Raw genomic sequence first — 24,972 nt, 5'->3', positions numbered from 1 at the left:
TAAGGTGCTTGTGTAAAGTAAAAGGAATTTTGCTTGCTTTTCAGAGATTGCGAACAGAAAACAGACTTTTAAAACAGCGCATTGAAACACTAGAAAAAGTAAGTATTCTAGTAACCTGAATCCTGTCTTCAGTCTGCTCTGGATTACATGTTTCTTATTAGCAGTGCAGTTCTGAATAACTGTACTAATATGAAGAGCATGGCAACAGCACTGCTAATGTGTGCTTTACACTAGTAATGTCTGCTTCACAACAGTAGTGTCATGATAGTTCTTCATAATTAGGCAATTTAGGGTTTTAAATTATGTGCATCTGGTATACAACTATAACGTAAGTGAATTCAACATAGTTCTGTTTCACTTTAATGGTTAACAATTTTGTTGTAGCACAGTGTTTGGGTTCATGAAAAATCAGACTATAAAACTGAAATATGTATGTAATGAACTTGAGATAGAAAGACAATGTCTCCAAGCAATCTCCTTTTTGAAAGGAAGCCATGATACAGCCAGTTTGTTCCTACTGTGCATTAACCAGAGACCAATTATCAAGGTACATCCTACCAGTTGCGTATTCACTGTATTGTAGTTCTTTGCATAACAATATGCACTTAGACATTAAACCAGGTATCTGAAAATCATTGTGCACTTTGCATAGCCAAAGATTAGTTTTTCTGAGTATTCAATACCTTCAGAAACTGAAAGCAAGTTTCTACTTTTAATTCAGCGGACCATGGAAACCAATACACAAGCATAGCTCATTCTGCTCAAGTTCAGTCCTTGGATTAGATAGTATTACTAAATTAAGAGAGCTTATTCTTAATTTATAAAGCAGATATCCACAAAAGAGTGTGGTGGATGAGGGAAGGGGCTTAGTTTGGATCGTAATTTGTTTTAAAACAGATTGAGAGGAAAACACCCTCATTGTTTCTCCATCAAACAGCTGTGGAGAAGGGGAGCTCAGCTGCTACCCTGCTGTGGTTCTATCAGGTTCCAAATAACACTTTTTCCATAGGTTCTGAAAACTAGTCTTCCATTATGCCCCATCTCCCCAATATCTAGGTGTACCTTAGATATATGAAGAACCCTAACAGTAGATGCGTTTCCCCCCCTCTTCTTGACATTGAAAGCCACTACAGCTTGTGTTATCTTACTCCAAGGATGTTGGCACTACTGATTGTTGGGTGGTTAGTGGGAGACAGGATGCAAGGGAGATCCAAACTGGACAAATGGCTGGTGGTTGATATGGTCATCAGTTTTGTTGAATGGGAATTTTCAGATACATCTTGAAATAGGAAAGTTGAGCAATACGTTAATGTTTAATTTTTCAAAATAACTGGCACTAGGAAGTATGAAAAGTTTATAAAGTGCTGAGGAATAGCTGGTTGCATTGTTGTAAAAATAAAGTGTTATATCCAGTAGAAGCAAATGTAACCTATTAATTTAAATATTTTCAGAGGTAGCATTTGAAGCAAAAATCGAACTGTGATTGTATGTCTGTGTGATGCGTGTGAGTGTTTTGTATGTTTTGAGAAACTTTCCATTCCATTTTTCCAACCTATTGAAAATATTGTCAAATATACCTGTAGCCTGAAATCTTCACTGTTGGGAAGAAAGTCTAGAAAGGCACCCTTTCTTTGGGATTTAGGAGGCAGGCTAACCCTTTTCTGAGTAGTGTAGTAGCAAATTCAGAAGTGCAAGGCCCCTTCATAATAGTCACAGCCACCCCTACCCTTTTTTGCTGCTGCATTGAGAATAAGATCCTTGTTAATGCCTTCTCTCACAACAATAGATGTCCCTAGAAATTAGTAAGCCTGAAAGAGGGGAGAGTTAGCAACTGAAAAGTGTCTTCTCAGTGGCTGACTCACCAGCTTTTACTCTGATTAGCTCCGGTCAGCAGGAAAGAACAAGGAAACATATTAGAAGACATTTCTCAGTGTCTAACACACTCCCCTTTAGTACTGATTGGCTCATAGGGACCCTGCTCCCAAAAAAGTAAGGGTTCTAAGACCCCCCAAGATGCTTGATGACTACATCCCTGTCCCCGTCCCCCCCGACACACACTGATGGAGAGAACACGAGGGCCAGGAAAGGGGAAGGGACAGGTAGTGATCTTCCTGCTCACTCATCTTCCATCCAGAGAGTGTATTCTCTAACATGAATGAAGCTTAATATGTTGGATTATCTCTCCCTTTTTTGAGAGATCCCCAGGAATACCAGACTCAAAAGCTTGACCTTGCCTATAGCTACAATCTTCTTTCACCTGTGATCTGTCCCTGTGTTCTGATTCTTCAGGAACTGAACTACTCTGGTAAAGACAGTGAGCTCCTGAGCGTGGCATGGATGCTGCATTAGGTATTTCAATTTTAGATTCCACCTGGAAAAAAACCTTGTCCATACTGCAAATTTACGCAAGGGCAGAGAGAAAATAAATACTTTTGAGTGTGTTTCGTTAACTCCTCCTTGAGAGTCCCTCCTTCTAGTCTTGTTCCTGGCCTTTCCTTCCTGTTGGACAATCAAGGGAAAACTTTTTAACTGACTGCTATATAAAGGAGTAACTAAGCAATTGGAAACTAATTGAAGAAAGCAATTGGATTCTTTTTTCCTGGTTGCTGCATTGATTTTTCTGTACATTAACCTGAAAAAGCCTCACGCTGAGCTACATATAGTATATTGGGAAAATCAGAAATTAGACCTGAGTTACAGCCTAGGTGGCTGGCCAGGCAGCTAGCTAACTGTAATGTACACAGCAATATTTCTATTCCTCTAGGGCTGGTTTCATCCTTTGCCATCCAGTACTCAAGAAAAAGAAGAACAAATAGCCACTGTGATTGTGAGTCTAGTGAGTGCTTTAAAAGAGTAAAGGGTATCTTAGGCTAGTTGTAAAACTTATCGGGTTGTGTAACTCCCTCCTTACTAAGATGCATCTGGCAACTTTGCTGTACAGTTTTAGGCAAATCCTGAAAACACACCTCTTTACCCTGGCCTGTGACACCTGAGACATATATTTTTAGGGCCCACCCTATTTCGGGATTTTAGATTGTTTTGAATTGTTTTGAATGTCTTATTTTAAAATTGTTGTAATCGGCTCTGGGACCTTTGGGTGAATGGCGAGTAATAAATGAAGATGATAATGATAATAATAAAAATACCAATTTTTTTTCAGATCACTTTCAGTTATCTCTTTATTTCACCCTTTAGCAATCAGCACCCAATCCTGCTCTACTCATTATAATAACTGCAGAATAAACAAACGCTTACTTTCTACTGCAGGCAAACAAACATGCTTCTTTATTGCTGGCTGGATATAGAACACACCTGAAATTGAAACTGAAAAGCAGATAAAAGGAAAGTTTAACTCTAGCCCATAATACAAAGTTCTAATAGTTAACTCTTCAAGGGTGATGTTATTTACTATACTGGCTGGGGTTTTTTCAGGATCACTTAAGTAATTATAAAGTGATTGTGATCATGAAAAATCCACCCTTTATTATTACTGTTATTTTTATTATTGTTGTTATTATTATATCCTGTCCTTCCAGTAGGAGCCCACTGCATCTCAGTGGTAGGGATGCAGTTTTCCAAATAGCTGGAGAATCTAATATTTTCTTGCTTCAGTCTGAGCAAGATTGTTACATGCTTTTCTTTATTGCTCTGATTTCCAAAATAGTACAGAGTAGTTCTCAAATAAAATCAATCTTGATGGTTTCTCCAGTGCTCAAGAAATTATGGCACTCAAATGATGCGGATGATGGAAATGTCTAGTTCAAATCTAACCCAGTCCTCTTCCCTCAGTTCATACTCACTCTGTTCAAATGTTAATACCAGTATCTGGTTTTTAGAGGGTGTTCTTCCTAGACTGCTACTCACTGTGAAATATTGTTAGAACTATTTCCACTGCTAAGTTTCTTAGTGATCTCTGATATGGAAGACCTCTTGGCACCTGAATAGTAGGTTTTCCAAGTACTTCCTTTGTTCTAAATATAACCCTTTTCCAAAGGTTCTAAGGTTTGGTGATTGCAATAAGAATGGAAAACAGAGCAAAGGAATGGCACATCCTAGATGTATGAAAAACTCTAAAGATATCCGGGGGGGGGTTGTTCTGCAATAACAGTATCTTTTTTCTAATCCCCTTGGTATCTAGAGCTCCTTACAGTCTTGCTAATGTGTAGCTTGCAGCGCTTTAAGCTTGCAATACCAAGACAACCCCTGTAAGCGTATACAAACTGATGCTTACTGTTGGAAAGCTTGCTTGGTGACAAGTGCACTTGATTTTTTAAATTAGTCATTATAAGAGTGACTGCCTATCCTTTTGATAGAAGGTAATCTTTCCTTTATCTCGAATACAGGTGTTTCTTCCAGAGTTGGGGCAACTGTGTTCTACTCAATGAGCATAGAACATCCCTTCAGCACAGAAAGCCTGAAGTGGAGCTGGTGTACGAAGGGAAACTTGGGGGGGGGGGAGTTGCATGTGTTTTTACACACAAATAGCTTTCTTATTTGTTTGCCATATGAAAATTGCCTTCTGCCCAATAATATGATGACACAGTGATCTTCCCCCTTGACTCTAGAATGCTTGTTCCCATTCATTAGACTAAAGTATATGCTGTCCATCCTAGTTCTCTTGTGGATGTTGGACAGAAATAGATTGAGTTCTTCCTTCTATTTCTAGTCCTTCAGCCTTATTTAGCTTTCTTTTACAGCTTCAGCTGCCTAGGCTTTTTTTTTTTAAGGGTAGTCAACAGAAGTTTTAATTCTGACCTAAAAGTTGTGTCCACCCTATGTGGGGGGTGAGGTGTGGTCCTCCACCTTAGCATGGAAGGTAAACCTTTTTTCAATATGCATTCCTACTTCTAAGGGGACAGAACTTTCTATTTCAATACTCTCCCCTTACTGTCATAACAGCAATAGGAAAGCAAGATGGAAATTCTGCTCTTAAATAATCAATTTTAGAGGACAACTGTGAGCTCAAATTCAACTTGGGGATAGTTTCTGCCTAATTTGTACAGATTGAGATGCTTCCACTGCTGCTTTAAAAAGCTGTCGCTTTAATCTGCCAATACAACTTCATTTTGGTTTAGGTATGTCCTTGATCCTTGAAGCAGTAGTTTTCATGTGGATATGTTGAAAGTTTCTGCCCTGTGTCTGGATTTCTTAAGTGCATTAGGGGAGATGTGAATACCTGATGCATTCATGAATTAAGATGTGCCTCCCAGGACTGAAAGCTGACTGAATTATTAGATTGCTGTGAAGACTATTCTGTTGCAAAATCTGAGCAGAGGAAAATTAAACTGTAAAATAGCAAATGGCATTAAGTGTTAGAGTTGTCTGAAATTAGTTCAGATATAATTTGCATATATCAACTGTTCTTCATGCCTGACATCACTGCACTCCTACCTTTTAAGTGTGACTGTTACAGAAAAGGCTCTGTCCTTGGTTAGCTGAACTTTTAAATGTGCTCAAATTATCTCTTTTCACGTGGTAAGACTTAATGAAATGAGTTTTGCATGAAACTCTATAATGCTTGCTCCACGCAATAGACTGGCAACTGAAAGTTAAGACAGTGTTTTCTCTTTAAATAAGTATAGCTGAATTTGGAATTTAATGTTACATTTCTGAATCAAGTCTTCTGCCTGTGCTGCTGAAACGTGGCTATTAAACTGTACCACCTGTAATGGCTGAAAAATGTGTACTTGAAGTTTATTGAAAGTAGGTAGAATTTGGGCATAGTTCTCCACTTTCGATTTTGTCACTTTGTCATCCTTTTTCTCTTACTCCTATCTGATTTTTTCCCCTTTTTGTAGGAAAGTGCTTCCTTGGCAGATAGATTGATACAGGTATACTTCTTTAGTTTTTCACCCTAACAACTCTTTTCCCATTCCCAGAAAACAGCTTTCTGTTTTTAATGCATGTTTAACAACATGCATTTTTAAAATGGAATATTAGCTTAATAATTTAAACAACTGTTCTCTAGCAATTCTGTGTTAGAATAATATTTAGACATATGCCTGTGTGTTACATCTAATGGCACCAGGAATTCCTAGTAATTGCTGGGCTCTAATTCTATTTCAGCACTAATTCTGTAGATCACTACATACTCGTAACAGATGTGCATGCCCAATGGAATAATATATGCATGAACAGAGTTCTACTGAATGCAAATACACAATTGACCTTGCTGATGGATACTAAATATTTTTAATGGATGGAAGTGCTAAACTGCTTTACTTCACTAAATTTATATACTGGCTGTAACAATTCTGTGATGACTTGCAAGATTTTAACCATATGGCAGAATAAATATGTAAAACTCTCGGTCTTCCCTGGATTGGTCCTCCAATTGCTTTAAAAAGAAAATTATGTCCTAAGGGACAAGTGACAAGGGCCCAGGAGGCTGAGGAAAACTACCTCATAAAACGGGAGCTGGCCACCATCAAACAGCAGAGTGATGAGGTCATTACTAAACTGGAGCAAGCTGAGAATACCATCAGGGAGCTCCAGCAGCAGCAACAACGGGTAAGGCATCTGGTAGCACCGTAATCTCTTTCTTTCTCATTCACTTGTGTTTATTTCTATTGGACATGGCATGATCTCTGTTCTGTTCTTCTAAAAACATTGCTCTTTGTGATATTTGTATTAATAAAAAGTAAAAATGAATGGGCCTATTTTAATCATTAGATCAGGGGCAGCTAATCTGTGGCCCTCCAGAAGTTCTTCGACTCTAACTCCAAGCAACACCAACCAGCATGGTGAGTGGTCAGAGGTGATGGGAATTTGAAGTCTAACAACTTCTGAAGGACTACAGAGTCCCCCTCCCTTGCATTAGGAGCTGCCTACTGGACTCTTTCTGGGAGGAAGGGTGAGATATAAATTTAATAAATAAATAAGAAATACTTGCAGCAGCCCCATGCTAACCATATTTACTCAGAAGCAAATCCTGTTTATTTCAGTATGTCAGCTTCTACATAAATGTGTTTCGAATCATAGATGATGTGTGTCTGCAAACTAAAAACTCTTCCTATGTGTAGATACAGGATGGACAAATTTTCATCTTCTCCCCCACCCTCAAAATATCTGTCTCTTATAAGTACTTACAATGGATGATTTTCAGGTGATGCTTCCCTTTGAAGTCCTGAAAAGTGGGGCTTCATAGTGAACCGGAAGGCACCCTCCAATCTGCCGAGAATGGGTGTGTGCCTTCAAAAGTCCACCCTCATCAGTGATATCATCTGCTGGGCGTGGTTTGGGGAAAAGGGCCTCAGGGGGCCAAATTGGATGGTGGGGCATTAGGCAGAAAGGAGAGGCAGGCATGAGCAGGAAGCGGGAGAAACCATAAAAAGGAGGGGCCTGTCGGGCATCTTCATCATCATGCCTTTCCCACCTGATCTCCTTCCCTTTAGGCATCTTCTTCCCTTCCCCAAAGCAGCACTGCACAGGATCGAATCCTCCTGCCAACTAGCTGGCCAGTGAAGGATTTGATCTTGTGCTCCTTCATGGTTGTTGCTCCTTTGCGAGAGGCTTCCAAGCACTTAGGGAAGCTACTTGTGAAGGAGCAGCACCCTGCAGGATCGAACTTGCCTGTTCTCTGCTGAAATGGGGGGGGGGGAAGGACTCAGCATCTCCTCCTTCTCCTGCCCCCCTCACAACATACATTTAAAATAAGGTTTTAACCCCACCCCATCCCCTGAAATTGCTTCTGGGATGGATCCGGGGCAGGTGGTCCCTGGATCGGTACAGGGCAGATTGGCCCGATCAGGGGGGCACAGATGGGGCCCACGCAGCTGACCAGGCGTCCTGTGCACAGGCCTAGTAATTAGCATTAGTGGAAGGATGTTGAAGTTGGAATAGCTATTTATAGCTGCTTGAGGAAGGCAAACTCCATGTATGTGATGGTAACTTTGTACATATGCATCTATAGAAAGAGGTTTTTTTAGCTTTTCATATGTTAGTCATAAGCTTGATTCATATGTGCTTTGAGCTGGAGAAAATCAAAGCATGGACTGTTGGATAATCTCTCTATTACTCATTAACCATCACACATGCTACACTCATCTCAAGATAACGGTTACAAGACAATATGGTAGTCTTGTGTTACAGGCAATATGTTCTATTTTCAAAGTAAAAAACCTAAAACAGTATGATTGGTAGTAGTAAAGTTTTGCAGTGTGGATTTTCTTCTAAAGCTAAGTCAGTATCTTACATATTACTGTCATTTTAAAATGTACATTATCTGGTCCATCTCTACTATATGGAACTTGTCACCATTGTTAATGAGATTAGTGGCTGCAGTACAGGAGTGTGCTGTTCTTCCATGTCTTTAATCTCAAAGTTTTCCAGCACTCACAAAAACCCCAAGTTGACTTGTTGACTTGTGTGCGTTGTTGCGTGAAACAGCATACGTTACGTTGGAGTTAAGTTGCCCAAGAAACTTCTCAGATGCATTAGATCAGGTTAAGAGTCTTTTATTAAGACATTATGGCTTAAGGCTTTAAGATCCCCCCCTCTAGGAGAGAAGTGCTCAGTTCAAAGACATTACACAGAAGACTCAGCTCAACACAGATAGCTGCTAGAACTCTCCCAGTCTATCTTGATGCTGCCATGACAACGGCCTTGGCTATCCATTCCCAGACTGGGCAAAGACATAACCTCTTAGCTACAGATTTCCACACTTTCAGACTTGATGGAAAAACACTTAGTGACAGTGTGGTTCAATGGTCAACAATCCCCCCTTTTTCCCATCATGTCTGTAATTCATTACAACAATTACAATAATACATTTCTACAATACATCTTGCAATACAGCTTACATTTCAGTACAGTTCAGAACATCTCTGCACATTTAGCTAAAACTTTATTCAATCAAACTTTGGCTGTACACATGTCAAATACAAAGTGTCAGGATCCATTTCCACCAGTTTATGCATACCTGGGCTGGTAATTACCCCCACAGTATATCTTTCTGGCGGTTTCCCTATGTTTACTCTTGTAGAACGTCTTAATGGCACTAGGGCTTCTGCTCTCTCTGCCCCCCCATCTGTGCTTGTGCTTGGCACAGCCTGCGCAGGAGATTCCATTTCCTCAGCCTTACATTTCTTTGATCTTCGTTTCCCACAAATGAGCTCATTTAACGCATCTCTGAGTGGAATATGTGTGCCCTCCAGTTTAATGTCTAGATTTGGCTTAAATGATTGTGCTTGTGTGTCATCTGACCCTGTAAGAACAACTGTTTCCCTTTGATCCCAAGGTTTTTCTGAGACTTTAATGCTTCTGCTCAGAATTAATTGCTGTGTTTCTGGACACCAAACTCTGAAATATGCATTCTCTTGTGCTCTAGGTGCACGTTTGCCACGTCTCTTACCCTGTGGCTTGTAAATTCGGCTGCGATGCACTCTTTCAGGCATCAGCCTGACTGCATTACATGAATACTGCGGCTGTGAGCTTTTAACAGCTGTCTTCTTACAGCTCTGACCGTCATTCTCTTTCCGCCCCATTAAACTCCAAGCATCAGCACACTTCACACCCATGGTCATTTTAAACTGCCCCTGTGTCATGAATCCCTGACAGACAACTTTGCCTCTTCTCTGCACAAAACATTTTCCTCTGTCAAACGTTACACAATACCCAGAATTCACCAGTTTTCTGACTGACAACATGTTATGATCCAGTTCTGGTACAAATAAACATTCTGACAGTATTCCAAGTTTATCAAATCTCACCAGTCCTCGGGCTTCCACCCTCTTCTGTGATCCATCCGCAAGTTGCACAAAATCCTGCACGTTTTCTGAAGAGTAAAACAAACTCCTGTCTTTAATTAATATATGGCTTGCCCCGCTGTCAACAATCCAGTTAACAGGTCCTAAATCTTGAGACTTCTGTTTACAAACAAAGTTCACACTTCCCTGCTTCAAGCCGCCGTCCCTGGAGTTTCGCTTGACCGCACAGTCTCTCTGGAGATGCCCACGAGCCCCACAGGCATAACAAGATTTCAGCCGTTGCTGTTCTTGCTTGTTTTCCTGTCTGCTGCTGCTTTCCTCTTTCAGCTTGGCTCTTTGCTTTTCCTCAGCACTTTTCGCCTCTTGTCTCCGCTGCCATTCCTGGGTCAGCTTTTCCTCAATAAACGCAACATTCAGACCTCCATCAGGCATGGCTTCGAAAGCCATGACCATATTATTCCAAGTCCCATCGAGCGAAGCCAGGATCAGATAGGTCTTCTGAAGTTCAGAGTGCTCGACGCCTCGGTCTGTCAGCTCAGCAAACAAACGTCTGAATTCCGTGAAATGCTCACTCATTTCGCACTCACCCGTGAAGCGCATCTGGTAAAGCTTCCGTGCCAAACACAATCTAGATCCCGCAGTCTGTTGCACATGAATGCCTTCCAACACGTCCCACATCTGTTTGGCGTTTGTAACATCTCTCACGTGTAGAAGTTGAGAGTCTGATAGAGCCAGAAGTATAAAAGCTTGCGCCTTCTGATCTCTACGCGTCCAGGCCGCGGTCAGTACCGCCGGAGGGGGTCCATCTATAATGTCCCATAAATTCTCTTTTATCAGCAAAGCCCTCATCCTCGGCTTCCAGCTGGCAAAATTCTTTTCCATCAATCTTTCCATTGGCATGCCTCCGCCAGACAGGTTTACAGCCATGTTGCTCACCTCTGTCTGGTACAATCAATCAAGCTGCCCTCTGGAACTCCGTCTGCCTTTCAGACCAGCAACTTACTCTTGTGTAACACGCTGTAGATCTGGGCCCATAACCCTTGTTGACTTGTGTGCATTGTTGCGTGAAACAGCATACGTTACGTTGGAGTTAAGTTGCCCAAGAAACTTCTCAGATGCATTAGATCAGGTTAAGAGTCTTTTATTAAGACATTATGGCTTAAGGCTTTAAGATCCTCCCCTCTAGGAGAGAAGTGCTCAGTTCAAAGACATTACACAGAAGACTCAGCTCAACACAGATAGCTGCTAGAACTCTCCCAGTCTATCTTGATGCTGCCATGACAACGGCCTTGGCTATCCATTCCCAGACTGGGCAAAGACATAACTTCTCTTAGCTACAGATTTCCACACTTTCAGACTTGATGGAAAAACACTCAGTGACAGTGTGGTTCAATGGTCAACAGTATTCGGATCTAATGTTAGTTTAAGCTCTGTGTCATATTCCATTCTGGGTGATATCTAAGTCATAATTACTAAATCAGAGTAAACCCACTGAATTCAGTTAGCTTAAGTTTCTCAAGTCATTTTATTTCAGTGGGTGTACCCCCAAGTATGACTAAAGTTGGATATCACCCTCTGTAACAGCTTCTCTGTAAACCAATGGTGTAACATCTATTGCAAGACACTCCCTTGAATGCCATGTATGTGTAATGCTAATAAAGATCAAATTGCAGTTTAGTATAAAGAGTGACAACGTAAATTTCCTGAGCCTAGGGATGGAACTTTCTGAAAATCTCGATGTCAAGCTAATCTGCATGCTTCCCCCCCATTCCCTTCTTTCTCCTTGATCTTGATTAGAGCCCCTTCTGTTAAAATGAACATAGGAAGTTGCCTTATTCTGAGTCAGATGCATTTGTCCATCTAGCTCAGTGTCGTCTACACAAACTGGCAGCTGCTTTCCAGGGTTTTAGGCAGGAACTCTCCTACCCCTACCTGGAGATGCCAGGGATTGAACTTGGTACCTTCTGCATTCAAGGCAGATGCTCCAGCACTGAGCTATGACCCTTCCCCTGAATATAAACAGTACAGTTATGTGCCTGCATATTATATGCATATAGTGTACCCATAATGCATATAATACATGCATAATGTAAGGAACTGCTACAGTGGTCACACCAGTTTCTTTATGAAGTAAGTTGCTCTGGAGAGAGCATGGAGGGAGGAAGCCCTCTTGCACTAGTAGTAATTCTTGCACTGATGGGATGAGTTCGTTGAATAACACACTATGTTTTTTGTGTATAGTTTTTGTTGGTACTTATGGTGACTCTATGAATTGGCAACTGGAATCAATCAATTTCTTGTTTGGACTTCCTCTTTTTCGACTCCCTTCTGTTTTTCCCAGCATTCTAGTGAATTGTGTCTTCTCATTATGTCTCCAAAGTATGATAACCTCAGTTTCATCATTTTAGCTTCTAGTAATATTCCTGGTTTAATTTGTTCTAACACCCAATTATTTGTCTTTTTCACATTCCATGGTATCTGCAAAGCTCTCCTCCATCACCATATTTCAGTTGATTTTTCTCTTATCTGCTTTTTTCACTGTCCAACTTTCACATCCATACATAGAGATGGAGAATACCATAGTCTGAATGATCCTGACTTTGGTGTTCAGTGATACATCTTTGCATTTGAGGACCTTTTCTAGTTCTCTCCTAGCTGCCCTCCCCAGTCCTAGCCTTCTACTGATTTCTTGACTATTAAAAACACAAACTGGTGATATATGTGTAGGTTGAACAGAAATGGGTGCTCGATACAAGAGACAGCCCATGCAAACCAAAGTTCAGTCAGGTCAGAATCATCAAACCCTTGTATAAATCAATAACATGAGAATTTCTCCTCCATCCCTAGCCTGAGCTGGCTTCAGGTCTTTAGGTTGATCAGCCTGAGCACAACTGTTTTCAGGGAGTGAGTGCAGCTGTTTCAAAATTATAGGGCACCACCTAGTGGAAATACCCATTGAAATGGAATTTTAAATTTGACACATTTGTCAGTAAACCCAAGCATACCTACTGGAGAATAAGTCTATTGAACTCTGTGTGGCTGACAAGTGAATGGACTTAAGATCATACTGCACAACAAAATAATTTAGCGATGGGTTTTTTTTAAGTGCCCATGATTTCAACCTCTTCCTTAAAATATTGAGTTAATGTCAGTGTAATTGTTTCTATGAGTAAAAATTAACTTTTTGTTGCACAAAGGATACTATTTGAATTGATCTAAATTTGGCAACTTCCTGCTATGTTCTTTAGCTTTTTTTGGTCATTATATATGGAAGAATCAATTATTTAAAATGTATGTGTTGAATATATATCTTGTAACAAAATACAGAATTAAACCATTTACACGATATGAAGATATGCATGTGAATGAATGTACCCGATCGATGGCGGTGGGAGTGCGCTGCTGAGGGAAGAATGGAAATACAGCTAGTGTGAATAATTGATTTGGATCACTACAGTGTTGCATTAGTGTTGTGTTGGAGACTGCTGCATACATAGAGGCAGAGGCAGTGTTCCTGGGAAAGCTGTGGGGCAATTACGATACTCCCCAAATCCAGATTTCTACGTTTTGTGATTCTCTTCACTTCTAGTTGGATATTTGTTATGCTCAACTAATTTTGAGTTGCTTGGTTTATGATGTTGGGAATGAGGATTGATTAGGTACTCCTGACTATGATTTAATCAAAAGGAATGGCTTTGGGAAAATTGCTCTCAAAGTGATTGGGAGGATGAAAAACAGTTGGTACAGACAGTGTGGATTGAGGTGATAAAATGAAGAGTGAAAAGAAGGGTTGGCATAATATATTAAGAAAACCCACTCTGATATTCTGATAAAGCGCAATTTAGAAACTTTGCCCACTTTTATTGGACACTTTCCTAAATGCATGCTTGTTTAAGCTTAGTCTCCAGTGATCTGACTTTTAGGTTGGCACCTTATTTCCAGTGCCTTCACATGGAACTGCATTTCACTGGCATTTCATTTAAATGGAGGTTCCAGGTATATTACCTACTAAGGTGGCATTGCTGCTTTCTCTCCCCCTCCCTCTCCGGACTGTTTTCTATTTTACCAGCTAAAGAAATGGAAATTTGGGAGGGCACTTAAAAACAACAACACCACCTCTATGAAATATTTTATTGTTTGGAATGAGTAAAATGCTTTTTGAGACAAGGTTTTATTCATTCAAAATGTGTTGTGGGGGCTTTTTTTTTAATGTAAGGAAATCCACAGCATCGGAGAATAGTAAATCCTGTGTATACTGTAGAAATACACAAGGCTCATATCTAACATGCATTTCTGCAGCTAAAGGGTGCTTCCGTCTTCATGAGGGGAACATACAGGGCCTTTGTTTTCTTAAGATTTGCTGCTTAGAAGCAAGTATGCTGTGAATGTTGTCCTAGGGGTAGAAACACTGTTGTGCTAATTCCAGTGTGTCTCCACTTGTCTCTTCTGAAAATGGGGGCACATGATGTTAATCAGACCCCGTCCCTTTTGTAAAACCTGGTGGGAGCAGGTTGAGTGCATTTTTAAATTCGGCTTCAAAGAGATTTCTCAACTGATTGGCAGATCAACCTGCTCCCCCTCCAGGTGTGGCTAATGGAAACACTTTGCTCTGGCGACTAGTGTGCTCGCAGCCTAAGACTGCAATCTTGTACACCGGATTGAGGAACCTGTGGCCCTCCAGATGTTCTTATCAGCCCCAGTCAGTACAGCTGGGTTGATAGTAGTTGTAGTCCAGCAGTATCTGGGGGCCACAGATTCTTTACTGTACTATACACACAGAGAGTGAGTCCAGTTGAACTTGAAGTGAAGCTTACTCATGTACAGGGTTGCAGTGCAAGGTTTGTATATTTTTGAGTCCACAGAACTGTGTATACTTACCTGGGAGTAAGTGCCACTAAATGAAAGTGGGGTCTTCTGAGTAAACCTCCTTAGGATTGCACTGTAAACTTCGTAAATGCACTGGATACAATTCTATATGCTAAATTATAAAGGATGCAGATTTTTGTTAAAACAATAAAATAAGTTTGTTTGACAAAATAAGTATTGCATATATTTCAATTTTTACCAAAACGCACCCACCAGAGGAAAAGGGGGGGGGACATTTCTTCCCATTTCTTCAAATTTTCCAGAAATTTGTACCTCTCTCGCATGTCTTTCCACTAACCTATAGGGTAAAAAGAAAATGCCACTATATATTTTTTTTTAATTCTTTTTATGTACACCCCTTAGGGATTCTGTCATTAAGCATTTTATAAATTCTTCTAAATAAATAAAAAGAGTATCACTGCATTAATTGTTTCTCTGGCCCCACTCTTAATTCATTGGTTGCCACTTTCAGGAATGGGGAAATCTTGAATGTGATATTGATGATGATATTGATGGTGAAAGGCGTGGAGGAGGTGCTAGTTAGTGATAGCTACACATCCTCCATAACATTTTAAGTTAGCCCCTCAGTTTCTGTGGCTCAAATGCAAATCTGTTACCATGTCTCCTGCTTGCCATGAGTGCTCTGTGAAGCCCCAGTGTTCTTCAAGAGGGATAGCTCTAGTGGCTGTGCCAAATAAAGATGGCCTGGGAGTGAAAGACCGACCTTTCATTACTCACCACAGCAGACTGACTGACTCAGATGAACTGTACTTGGAAAAACACAATGACTTAACAGCTAGCTAGAGAAGTAAAAATATTGTAAGTCTTAAAATACTTCTGTTGTATCTTTAAGATTGGTATAGTTTGTCAACAGGGACAAACCTTCAGTGGCGCCACAAACTGCTGAAACTTTCTGACTAACAGCAATTGAAACAAAACTTAGGGAAACGAGGTGTGCTTCCATAGCTTTTAAAAAAAACCATAGCGTACTACTTCAGGTTTGGGATATTATAGAAATCACTGTTGAATGGGACTAATGTCAAGTCTTTGAGTGGGAACAGATCCTGTCTTTGCTTGTAGTGGTGCTGTAAGTGTGAATGGAAATGCATTAAGGGGAAGAATGCCTACACAGCTCCCAGCAGCACACCTACCCCCTCAATTTTGTCATCCTTGCTTTCTATGTAAGACAACATAAATACACTTTAAGATCACTGCTACCTCCCACTTAATGTTGGATTTACTCCCTCTGTAGCACAAGTGCAATCCTCGCTATAGTGAAGACTTCATCCTGCAGTTGGAAAAAGAGTTGGTGCAAGCAAGACTGAGTGAAGCAGAATCCCACTGTGCCTTGAAGGAAATGCAAGATAAGGTTCTTGAGATGGAAAAGGCAAGTCCAAAACAAAATGCTTTGTAGAATGAAGCAATGTAATGAGTCCTTGAAACTTAGCAAAACATTCCATAAAAATCTAAGCTTAATGTTAAATGTGGGTCAATTCTGACATGGCTCTCCAACCAAAAAATGGCTCCTACAGTAGTATGTCCAAAATTGCTTGGGACCACTGTATTTGAAGGACCACTTTCCCCCATACAATCCTATCCACCCACTGCATTCAACATCGTAGGCTATGTGTCCCACTCCAAAACACAGTTGTTTGGGACACAAGACAGGGCTTTTTCTATTGCAGTACCCACCTTGAGGAACACTTTCCCTAGAGAGGTTCAGTTGACCTCACTTTTTAAACTTCAAGAAAGCTGCTAAGGCTTTGTTTCACCAAGCTGTTAGTGTGGCCCAAAGTTCTGCCTGCCTATTTTTCCTGTTATATACTGAATTCTCATATCTTGCCCTTGGTTTTAATGTATGACATTAATTTCAGTAATTTAAATTGTTTCTATTGTCACTTGCATTGTTTTTTATATTTTTGTAAGCCACGTTGAGTTTATTTCATAAAGAAAAATGGGATATAATTTTTTAAATAAATGTCAGGCTACATAAACAGGGTACATAAACTGGCCACTATCCAGTGAGGAATTTAAGATGTATCTAGAAAGAAGTTTTCCCCTTAAATGTTATCCCTTCATTCTGCTTTGCAAATTGCTTTAGAAATGTCCTGCCTTTCAAAAGTGGCTTGCTCAATTAGCACAAAATAAGATGGTGGAGCTCCCACTAGGTGTCCAGAATTTGTCCAGTGGTTCTCTGGTGACTGAATCCTATGCATCAGCTTGAGTTCTTGACACTTTTTAAAAATATTTTTTTTTGTAATTAAAGCATGCATCCACATTTGAACTTGATTTTAACAGTTGATCAGGTGTCTGTATTAATGAAACAAGAAATTACATTCTAAGTTACATTCTGTCAATACACTGTACAAACCCTTCACCATTTCTAAACCCAACAAATCATGACATAAGGATACCTGTGCAAAAACAACACAGTGTACACTTTTTGTCTGCTATTTTCCTGAAGTTTAGCAGTGTTCCAAAAAGTTGTGAAAAGTCACCATTGTTTCAGTGGGCAAGCCGTATCCTTCTTTAAGATGCTGAGTTGTTCCTCTCATTTCCAACTCATTCTCCATTGCTCTAGAGTTGGAGTCGCTTTTTTAGAAGTGTTTGATCTTTGCTACTATCAACAAATATTCAGGCTTAGTTCTATATTCCAAAAATCCCAATTAACACTTAATGAAATTTGAGGAGCACACGGCTTACTATTTCTTTCAGGTTATCCATGCCATCCTTCTGACATGGCCTTCTCTTTATAAAATGCCAACAGATACAGATATGGTCTGCTTGGTTTTTTGTTTTTTTACATACATCTAGCATTTTCCTGGGGCATTTCCAAATGACATATTTGTGGTTGCAGGAATATAATACCAGTCACCATTTCCATAAAAATTCTTGCACTGCTGCACTTGTAGTTCTTATCAGTTGTGCACCTAGAACTTTCTATACACATAGCAATAAAACAGCATTCTCTTGAAATGTTTTTCTGTATGCAGCCACAGCACAAATGACGAGTTGCCCTATGCCAAATGTTACATTGGAATGAAGCATCTGATTTTCATTGTTTTTGTAGGGAAAAAAGCTATAATTGAAATGAATGCACTTGGGTCCTGTTTTCGGGCTTCCCATAGGCATCTGGTTAGCCACTGTGAGAACAGGTTGCTGGACTCAATGGGCAATTGGCCTGAACCAGCAGGGCTCTTCTTAATGCAGCAGTTGTGTGCTCAGGTACAATACAGATCCCGGTGCTGTGTTCTGTCTTTCCCTACCAGGGTTCTCTCTACCCCCATCCTTGTAATTTATTGGTTTCTAGCAAACCATTCTGATGTGGCTTAGCAATTTTTAATTAGAGGAATGTTATATCAAATTTCATTAAGCTTGTAATGCAGTTTAGAAAGTCTTCCTTCAAGGCATTGCAGTCCAGTTTGCATCTCCCAGCAATAGTATTTAACACAGGTAGTCTTGCAGATAAGTAAATAAGACTGTGTCTTAAGTGTTTACCCAAATGAATCAATACTTGGTGAAGGGAGGTGTTGGAGGAGAGAGAAGACGTGGTTAATTATTTCCTCCATTTTAATTAGTGAATGGTTTAAAAGAAATGGGGAGTACCACAGCATCTGATCGTTCTGATGTGCAACCTATACTCTGGACAAGAGGCTACTGTAAAGACAGAATATGGAGAAACCGATTGGTTCCCAATCAGAAAGGGTATGAGACAGGGGTGTATTCTATCACCCTATTTGTTTAATCTATATGCAGAACATATCACATGGAAATCGGGATTGGACCAAGATGAAGGAGGTGTGAAAATTGGAGGGAGAAATATCAGTAATTTAAGATATGCAGATGATATCGTACTACTAGCAGAAACCAGTAATGATTTGAAATGAATGCTGATGAAAGTTAGAGGAAAGCACAAAAGCAGGACTACAGCTAACATCAAGAAGACTAAAGTAATGACAACAGAAGATTTATGTAACGTTAAAGTTGATAATGAGCACATTGAACTTGTCAAGGATTATCAATTCCTTGGCATAGTCATTAACCAAAATGGAGACAATAGTCAAGAAATCAGAAGAAGGCTAGGACTGGGGAGGGCAGTTATGAGAGAACTGGAAAAGGTCCTCAAATGCAAAGATGTATCACTGAACGCTAAAGTCAGGATCACTCAGACCATGGTATTCCCGATCTCTATGTATGGATGTGAAAGTTGGTCAGTGAAAAAAGTGGATAAGAGAAAAATCAACTCATTTGAAATGTGGTGTTGGAGGAGAACTTTGTAGATACCCTGGACAACGAAAAAGACCAATAATTGGGTGTTAGAACAAATGAAACTAGAACTATTACTAGAAGCTAAAATGATAAAACTGAGGTTATACTTTGGAGACATAATGAGAAGACATGATTCACTAGAAAAGACAATAATGCTGGGAAAAACAGCAGGGAAGAAAAAGAGGAAGGCCAAACAAGAGATGGATTGATTCCATAAAGGAAGCCACAGACCTGAACTTACAAGATCTGAACAGGATGGTTTATAACAGATGCTCTTGGGGGTAGCTGATTCATATGATCGCCATAAGTTGAGATTGACTTGAAGGCACATAACAACAACAACATTTTAATTAGTACTTGGACTCAAGAGGCCTATCATATGAGATGCATATAAATCCCTGTTAGGAATGATTATTGTAAAGGACGTCTCTGGTCTTGGCACAATAAGTGTGATTAGAAAAAAATACTTGAACCTGTCAAAATACCCTGCCGGGACCAGAACTAATAGGCCAGTAGGTGCCGTTTTCTTACATACTGATCCTGTTCAGGAAAGGAGGAGTTTTGTTGTACTGAAACATCAAACCTATCAATTTGGTGCAGTTTTCATTTGTGAATATTTAAATAAAATATCTCCTCCAGAACAAACATCCTTCTAGTTTGGGGTTTCTGAAATACCACCTTGAAAAATATGGTATCGTTGTATTTGTTAGGTGAGTCTTGAGTTCCTTTCTGACATGTATGGTGCAATGCAAATACCATGTCTATTCTTAAGAGCTTGTTTTGTTGCAGAGGAATAGCTCTTTCCCAGATGAGAATAATATTGTTAGACTTCAAGAAGAATTGATTGCAGTGAAACTAAGAGAAGCAGAAGCTGTGATGGGTCTAAAAGAACTTAGGCAACAAGTTAAAGATTTGGAAGAACATTGGCAGGTAAGCTTATACACCTAGGCATTCAGGTTAGGTAACCCTAAAGTTGATTTAGCAATAAATTGTGTAAATTGGACTTACAGAGGACTAGTGTACAAGAGAGATGAGTGAAAAGACTGGAGATTGTGAGAAGGGACAGGAAATGAATAAGTTCTAGTCCCAAGCATTCATTTTGTTCTCTTGCTTTTAGTGAACACAGGTTTTACACTTGTCTCTGCAGCTGAGATGACTATGAACTTTCTGGGAGACATGCCATTTTCTGTGCTAGCAGAAAGTCTTAGAGCTTTCTCATAAGCTTGTGTACTCAGAAGTAACTTCGACTGAGTAGATCGACTGGAGTCACTGTATTAGAACCGTAGTCTGGTTTATAGTAATCTATTACCAGGCTATGGTCTGAAGGAACATAAAGCCAGCTCCCTGCTGAAGCCAAGCAGAGTTGGGTCTGGTCAGTGCCTGGATGGGAGACCGCCTGGGAACCATGTATAAGCTGCCTTGGGTTTCAATCATGAAAAGAAAGGTGGGGTATGAATGTAATAAATAAATATTATTATGCTGTGTTAAGGAATACCCCATATTCTGGAATGAGAAAATCTTATATAGGCAATAGATACTTCTGCTATTGGGCAAATTTTTAAATCTGTGGCAAAGATACTGAAGATGTTGACATGCCTTTTTGTTCATATACGTATATGAACAGTTCAGTGCGTGACTCTTCTGAAAACCCTGTGCTTTAATATCCACATTCCATATTCAGTAACAAAGCCCGTTGACCTTCTGCTGTGGGTTACTCACATTGAATGAACTCTCTTGCATTCTTATCCCAGTTAAAATAATAATAATACTTTGAAATACAAGGTGTATTTTAAAACATAGCAATGTTTTTAGCGTCATTTAGTTCGCACAACTGGAAGATGGAAAGATCCACCCAAAAAGAACACTGTAAATGAATTGCAAGATGAACTTATGACAGTCAGACTTAGAGAAGCAGAAACACAAGCGGAGTTGAAAGAGGTGAAACAAAGGATGATGGAAATGGAAACACGGGTAAGAGCACTAGCCACCCACAGGGTATTGAATGTCAGATATTGCATGGAAAGGATTGAAAATCGCTGGCATAGTTGATGTAGCATGTTGGGTTTGGGTGTGAGAGGCATAGGGTTTTATCCAGTGTTAGTCTTACTCAGAGCAGAGCCAGTGACATTAATGGGCCTGACTAACTTGGCTCTCTTAATTTCGCTGGGCCCTCTTGGATACACCAGCCCATAAGTTTCAAAGTTCCATTTCTGAAGCTTCTGCAGAGATCTTGGCCCACCCACAATTTCTCAGCCTAACCTACTTCAGAGTTGTGATATTAAATATTTGCTACCTTGAGATCTTTGGAGGAATACAAATGTGGTAGTAAGTCTGGCAACTTTGCTGTATGGTTTTAGGTGAATGCTGAATACACACCTCTTTTACCCTGGCCTTTGACACCTGAGACATGTATTTTTAGGACTCACCCTATTTTGGGATTTTAGGTTGTTTTTAAATTGTTTTTAATTAAAATTGTAACCAGCCCTGGGACCTCTGGGTGAAGAGTGGGTAATGAAGATGCAGATGATAGCCTTGACTACCACAATCTAGGTCAGGGGTAGCCAAGTTGTGCACTCCAAATGTTGCTGGACTACAACTCCCATCAATTTTGGCTATTGACAGTGTTGGCTGGGGCTGATAGTTGGAGTCCAACATAATGTGGAGGGCACCATGTTGGCTACTCTTGGTCCAGGTTGTGAGGCCAGCAGAGAAATTTGTCTTTGTGTTTTGTACTCCTGGATTCTTGCTTGCTTGCTTGCTTGCTTGCTTGCTTGCTTGCTTTATTTATTTGTTTGTTTGTTTGTTTGTTTGTTTGTTTATTTATTTATTTATTTATTGCACTTGTATACCGCCCCCTAGCCGAAGCTCTCTAGGCAGTTTACAGCAATCAAATTGCAGTATAGTGAGATTCCATTAACTCTGAGTAATTGCTTTATCTTCTAAATGTGCTAATCAGTGCTCAAAAATGTAACTTCCATGTGGAAGAGGAGCACACTCAGTTCTGGGCTGCTGTCATTTATACAACTTCATTATATAAACTAACATCCATGAGACTTAGAACAACAAAATTGTTGTTGCAGTTCAGAGTGTGTGTGTGTGAGAGTGTGTGTGTGTGTGTGAGAGTGTGTGTGTGTGTGAGAGTGTGTGTGTGTGTGAGAGTGTGTGCGAGAGAGAGTGTGTGTGCGAGAGAGAGTGTGTGTGCGAGAGAGAGTGTGTGTGCGAGAGAGAGTGTGTGTGCGAGAGAGAGTGTGTGTGCGAGAGAGAGTGTGTGTGCGAGAGAGAGTGTGTGTGCGAGAGTGTGTGTGTGCGAGAGTGTGTGTGTGCGAGAGTGTGTGTGCGAGAGTGTGTGTGCGAGTGTGTGTGTGTGAGAGAGAGTGTGTGTGTGTGTGTGTGAGAGAGAGAGTGAGAGAGAGGGGGTGTGAGAGTGGGGGTGTGCGAGTGTGTGAGTAAGTGTTGATTCACCATTCTTTGACAGTTTTATTCTGGTGTAGTAGAACAGATTGTGGGTGAGGTCCAATGTAGTGTTGACATCTGCTCATACTGTGGGTGTTCTCCTTCCTATTCCCCCCTCTACACCTTTCACCAAATGGTAGGGGGGCACTGGAGGTGGGAAGAAGAAAAACTAGGTGTCCCGTTGTGCAAGCGGGCAGGCATCATTGGTGTCACCCTCTGGACCTGTTCAGGTATTCATATTCTGGGGAGAATTCTAACCTGAATATTAATCTTTGACAGGCAGACACCAATCTCTATTACGTAGAGAAAGAAACAAATGAGATGAGCTATATGTGTGAATTGAAACGCATCTCTTTAGCCCCATCTTTGCAGGAACAGATTGGGTACATAGGAGGATACTGTGTTCAAATCTACACAGTACAGTTCATTTGTTACATTCATTCAAAACTACTGGATCAAAAGTACTCCCTTGAATGTAACATCTGAAAAGTCCTCTATCCTGCAAATTTACACACTGTTCATCCTTACTAAATAAGTAATATAGTATTTAATGTATTAGTATTACCAGAATATGTTGGTTATTCCCTAAATAATTTCTGTAGAGTTCAGGTTTATACTTGGAACATGACAGAATTTGACAGATGAAGGCTTATGTAAATGGGTGCTAGAAATGATCAGTAGAGAAGAGAAATTGTTTAATGATTTTGTTGCACTTTCTAATCTATAATAGTGTGTAGGATTTAAAGATTGTCAGCTCTTGAAAATGTAATGACACTTTTAAAGTCACTTAAAACATAATGAAAGCCTAAATAAGCTGACACTTATAACATACCTAAACTGGTATGTATATTCTAAAAAAATTGATTGCTGGGTGAATATATGTGGTGTCTTAAGTAATATGTTTTGTTAGTAGGAAACTCAACTCAGATCCAGCTTCTCTGTCAGGGTATACTTACCAATATGTGTTCCCTGGCAATTAAAAAAAATTGAGACATTTATATTGATCCTGTCCTGTAAAATGCTCAAGGTAGCCAACAACTATAAGGTAAAATATTAAGCAGCAGAAAAGAAAAGACAAAACCTTGCCCCAAACAGCTGTTTAAACAATTGGGCATTCTCCAGTGATAAAAATAATTCATTATAGCATGTTAAGAAACAGATCAATGCAGAGGCTTAAACCCCATTCATGACTTTCACCAATTTATCTTTTTTTTTTTAACACAGCAAAAAGTTAACTAGTTTCCCTAATACTTTTAGCCTGTAGGGGGTGGTGTAGTTCTATTTGATCACATGTGCAATATGCATCAATTCATAAGAGATGTGTACAAATAGATTGCTTTGAATAAGCAATACGTTCATGTAAGCAATACAAGTACATCTTTAAAAAAGCTACTTGGTGTAACTTTTTGTTTTAGTTGGTTTGTCTTCTACATACCTGGTATAGGAGTTTTTTTACTATTCTCCTAGTGCATAAAATTAAATAAAGTGAGATAAGTAATTTATTGGTTAGGATGATGAAACCAAATACTCAGCCAATGCAACTTGTAGGACATGAAGTTTATAACTTCACTTTAGCGAAATTTCTCTGGCATTGCCCACAGGTGTTACACTCTACAGCGTAAGTAGGGAATCTGCAGCTCTCCAGAGGTAGTTGGAGTCCAATTTCCAACATTCCAAATCAGCATGGCTAGTGTTCAGGGATGATGGGAGTTGTAATCTGATGATATCTTGTCCTAAGAGCCACTATCATTCTCACTTCCTGGCAGGATGCAACTTGGCAGTTAAGTATGGTGCAAGGAGGAAGCTGTGTGTGCAGCTATGCCCAGCTCCTGGCAGAAAAACCAAACAGCCTCTTCTGGCAATGTCCTAGTGGTAAGATCACTAGGTACATCACCTGGCAACCTAGCTGGAAGGCTTATATATATCAAGTAGCTTTTAAGGAAAGTTTCTTTTCTCAGAGAACGTCATACATGGTGGATTCATAATGTGTTGGACTGACGGAACTGTTTTGACAACAAGTAAATGCTTAGCGTTTAGTATGGCTATGTCAGTGCAAGTTACAACCTATGAGGCTTACACTAGCTTTTAGACACTTGCTACAGCAGACTGAAGCTAATATAATCCATTTTTCTCCCCGTGTTAATGTTCCTAAATATCAGAACCAGATAAATAGCAACCATTTGCGAAGGGCAGAGCAAGAGATTGCCAATCTGCAAGGGAAGGTCCAGTATCTGTCTGCTCAAAACAAAGGACTTCTGACTCAGCTAACTGAATCAAAGCGAAAGCAAGCGGAGATTGAATGCAAGGTACATAAAATAGATAAATAAAATGTAGTGAATATACTGTCCATACACTTTAAAACCAAGCAGTATTGGGAAGTAACAAAACCTACCTGAGAGCTTTTTCAGGATGAATATTTGATATATTGCAGAATTGTCACTTAGGGACACATTAAACATTTATACATTAAACGTGCGGGCAGAGCATTTCATCTTTAAAAATCAGGCATTTATCTCCTCATTTGTACACTATTGCATAGCTTTCTGGAGAGCCATATGTTCATATAACTCTTAATGAAAGCCTCCCAGATAAGTTCTTAAGAATTATTGGGCCTATATGAGTGTAGAATTAAGTGTTCAATGTGGGTTTTACATTGCGTGGTTGTCTATATGTGAGC

At 39.9% G+C, this 24,972-nt stretch overlaps 1 protein-coding gene across 9 annotated transcripts in view; it reads left to right on the top strand.

Annotated features, from left to right (window-relative positions):
* Positions 1–24,972, top strand: part of LOC133387892 (divergent protein kinase domain 1A) — a 185,935-nt gene that overhangs the window by 135,339 nt on the left and 25,624 nt on the right. For 8 of the 9 annotated variants that reach the window (XR_009763595.1, XM_061633685.1, XM_061633674.1 and 5 more), the window contains 7 exons: positions 45–98; positions 5,799–5,831; positions 6,364–6,510; positions 15,826–15,960; positions 19,632–19,772; positions 20,655–20,813; positions 24,455–24,601. Coding sequence is in view for 8 of the 9 variants with exons in the window: in XM_061633685.1 (XP_061489669.1) it covers positions 45–98; positions 5,799–5,831; positions 6,364–6,510; positions 15,826–15,960; positions 19,632–19,772; positions 20,655–20,813; positions 24,455–24,601 (816 nt within the window). In the remaining variant the exon portion in view is untranslated. The remainder of the gene's footprint in view (positions 1–44; positions 99–5,798; positions 5,832–6,363; positions 6,511–15,825; positions 15,961–19,631; positions 19,773–20,654; positions 20,814–24,454; positions 24,602–24,972) is intronic. The other variant, XM_061633678.1, reaches the window with a different exon arrangement.

The sequence above is a fragment of the Rhineura floridana genome, chromosome 6, assembly GCF_030035675.1.
Source record: "Rhineura floridana isolate rRhiFlo1 chromosome 6, rRhiFlo1.hap2, whole genome shotgun sequence".
In the NCBI taxonomy this organism is placed as follows: Eukaryota; Metazoa; Chordata; class Lepidosauria; order Squamata; family Rhineuridae; genus Rhineura; species Rhineura floridana.
Note: the sequence above shows the minus strand (reverse complement) of the source record. Positions and strands in the feature narration are given on the sequence as shown.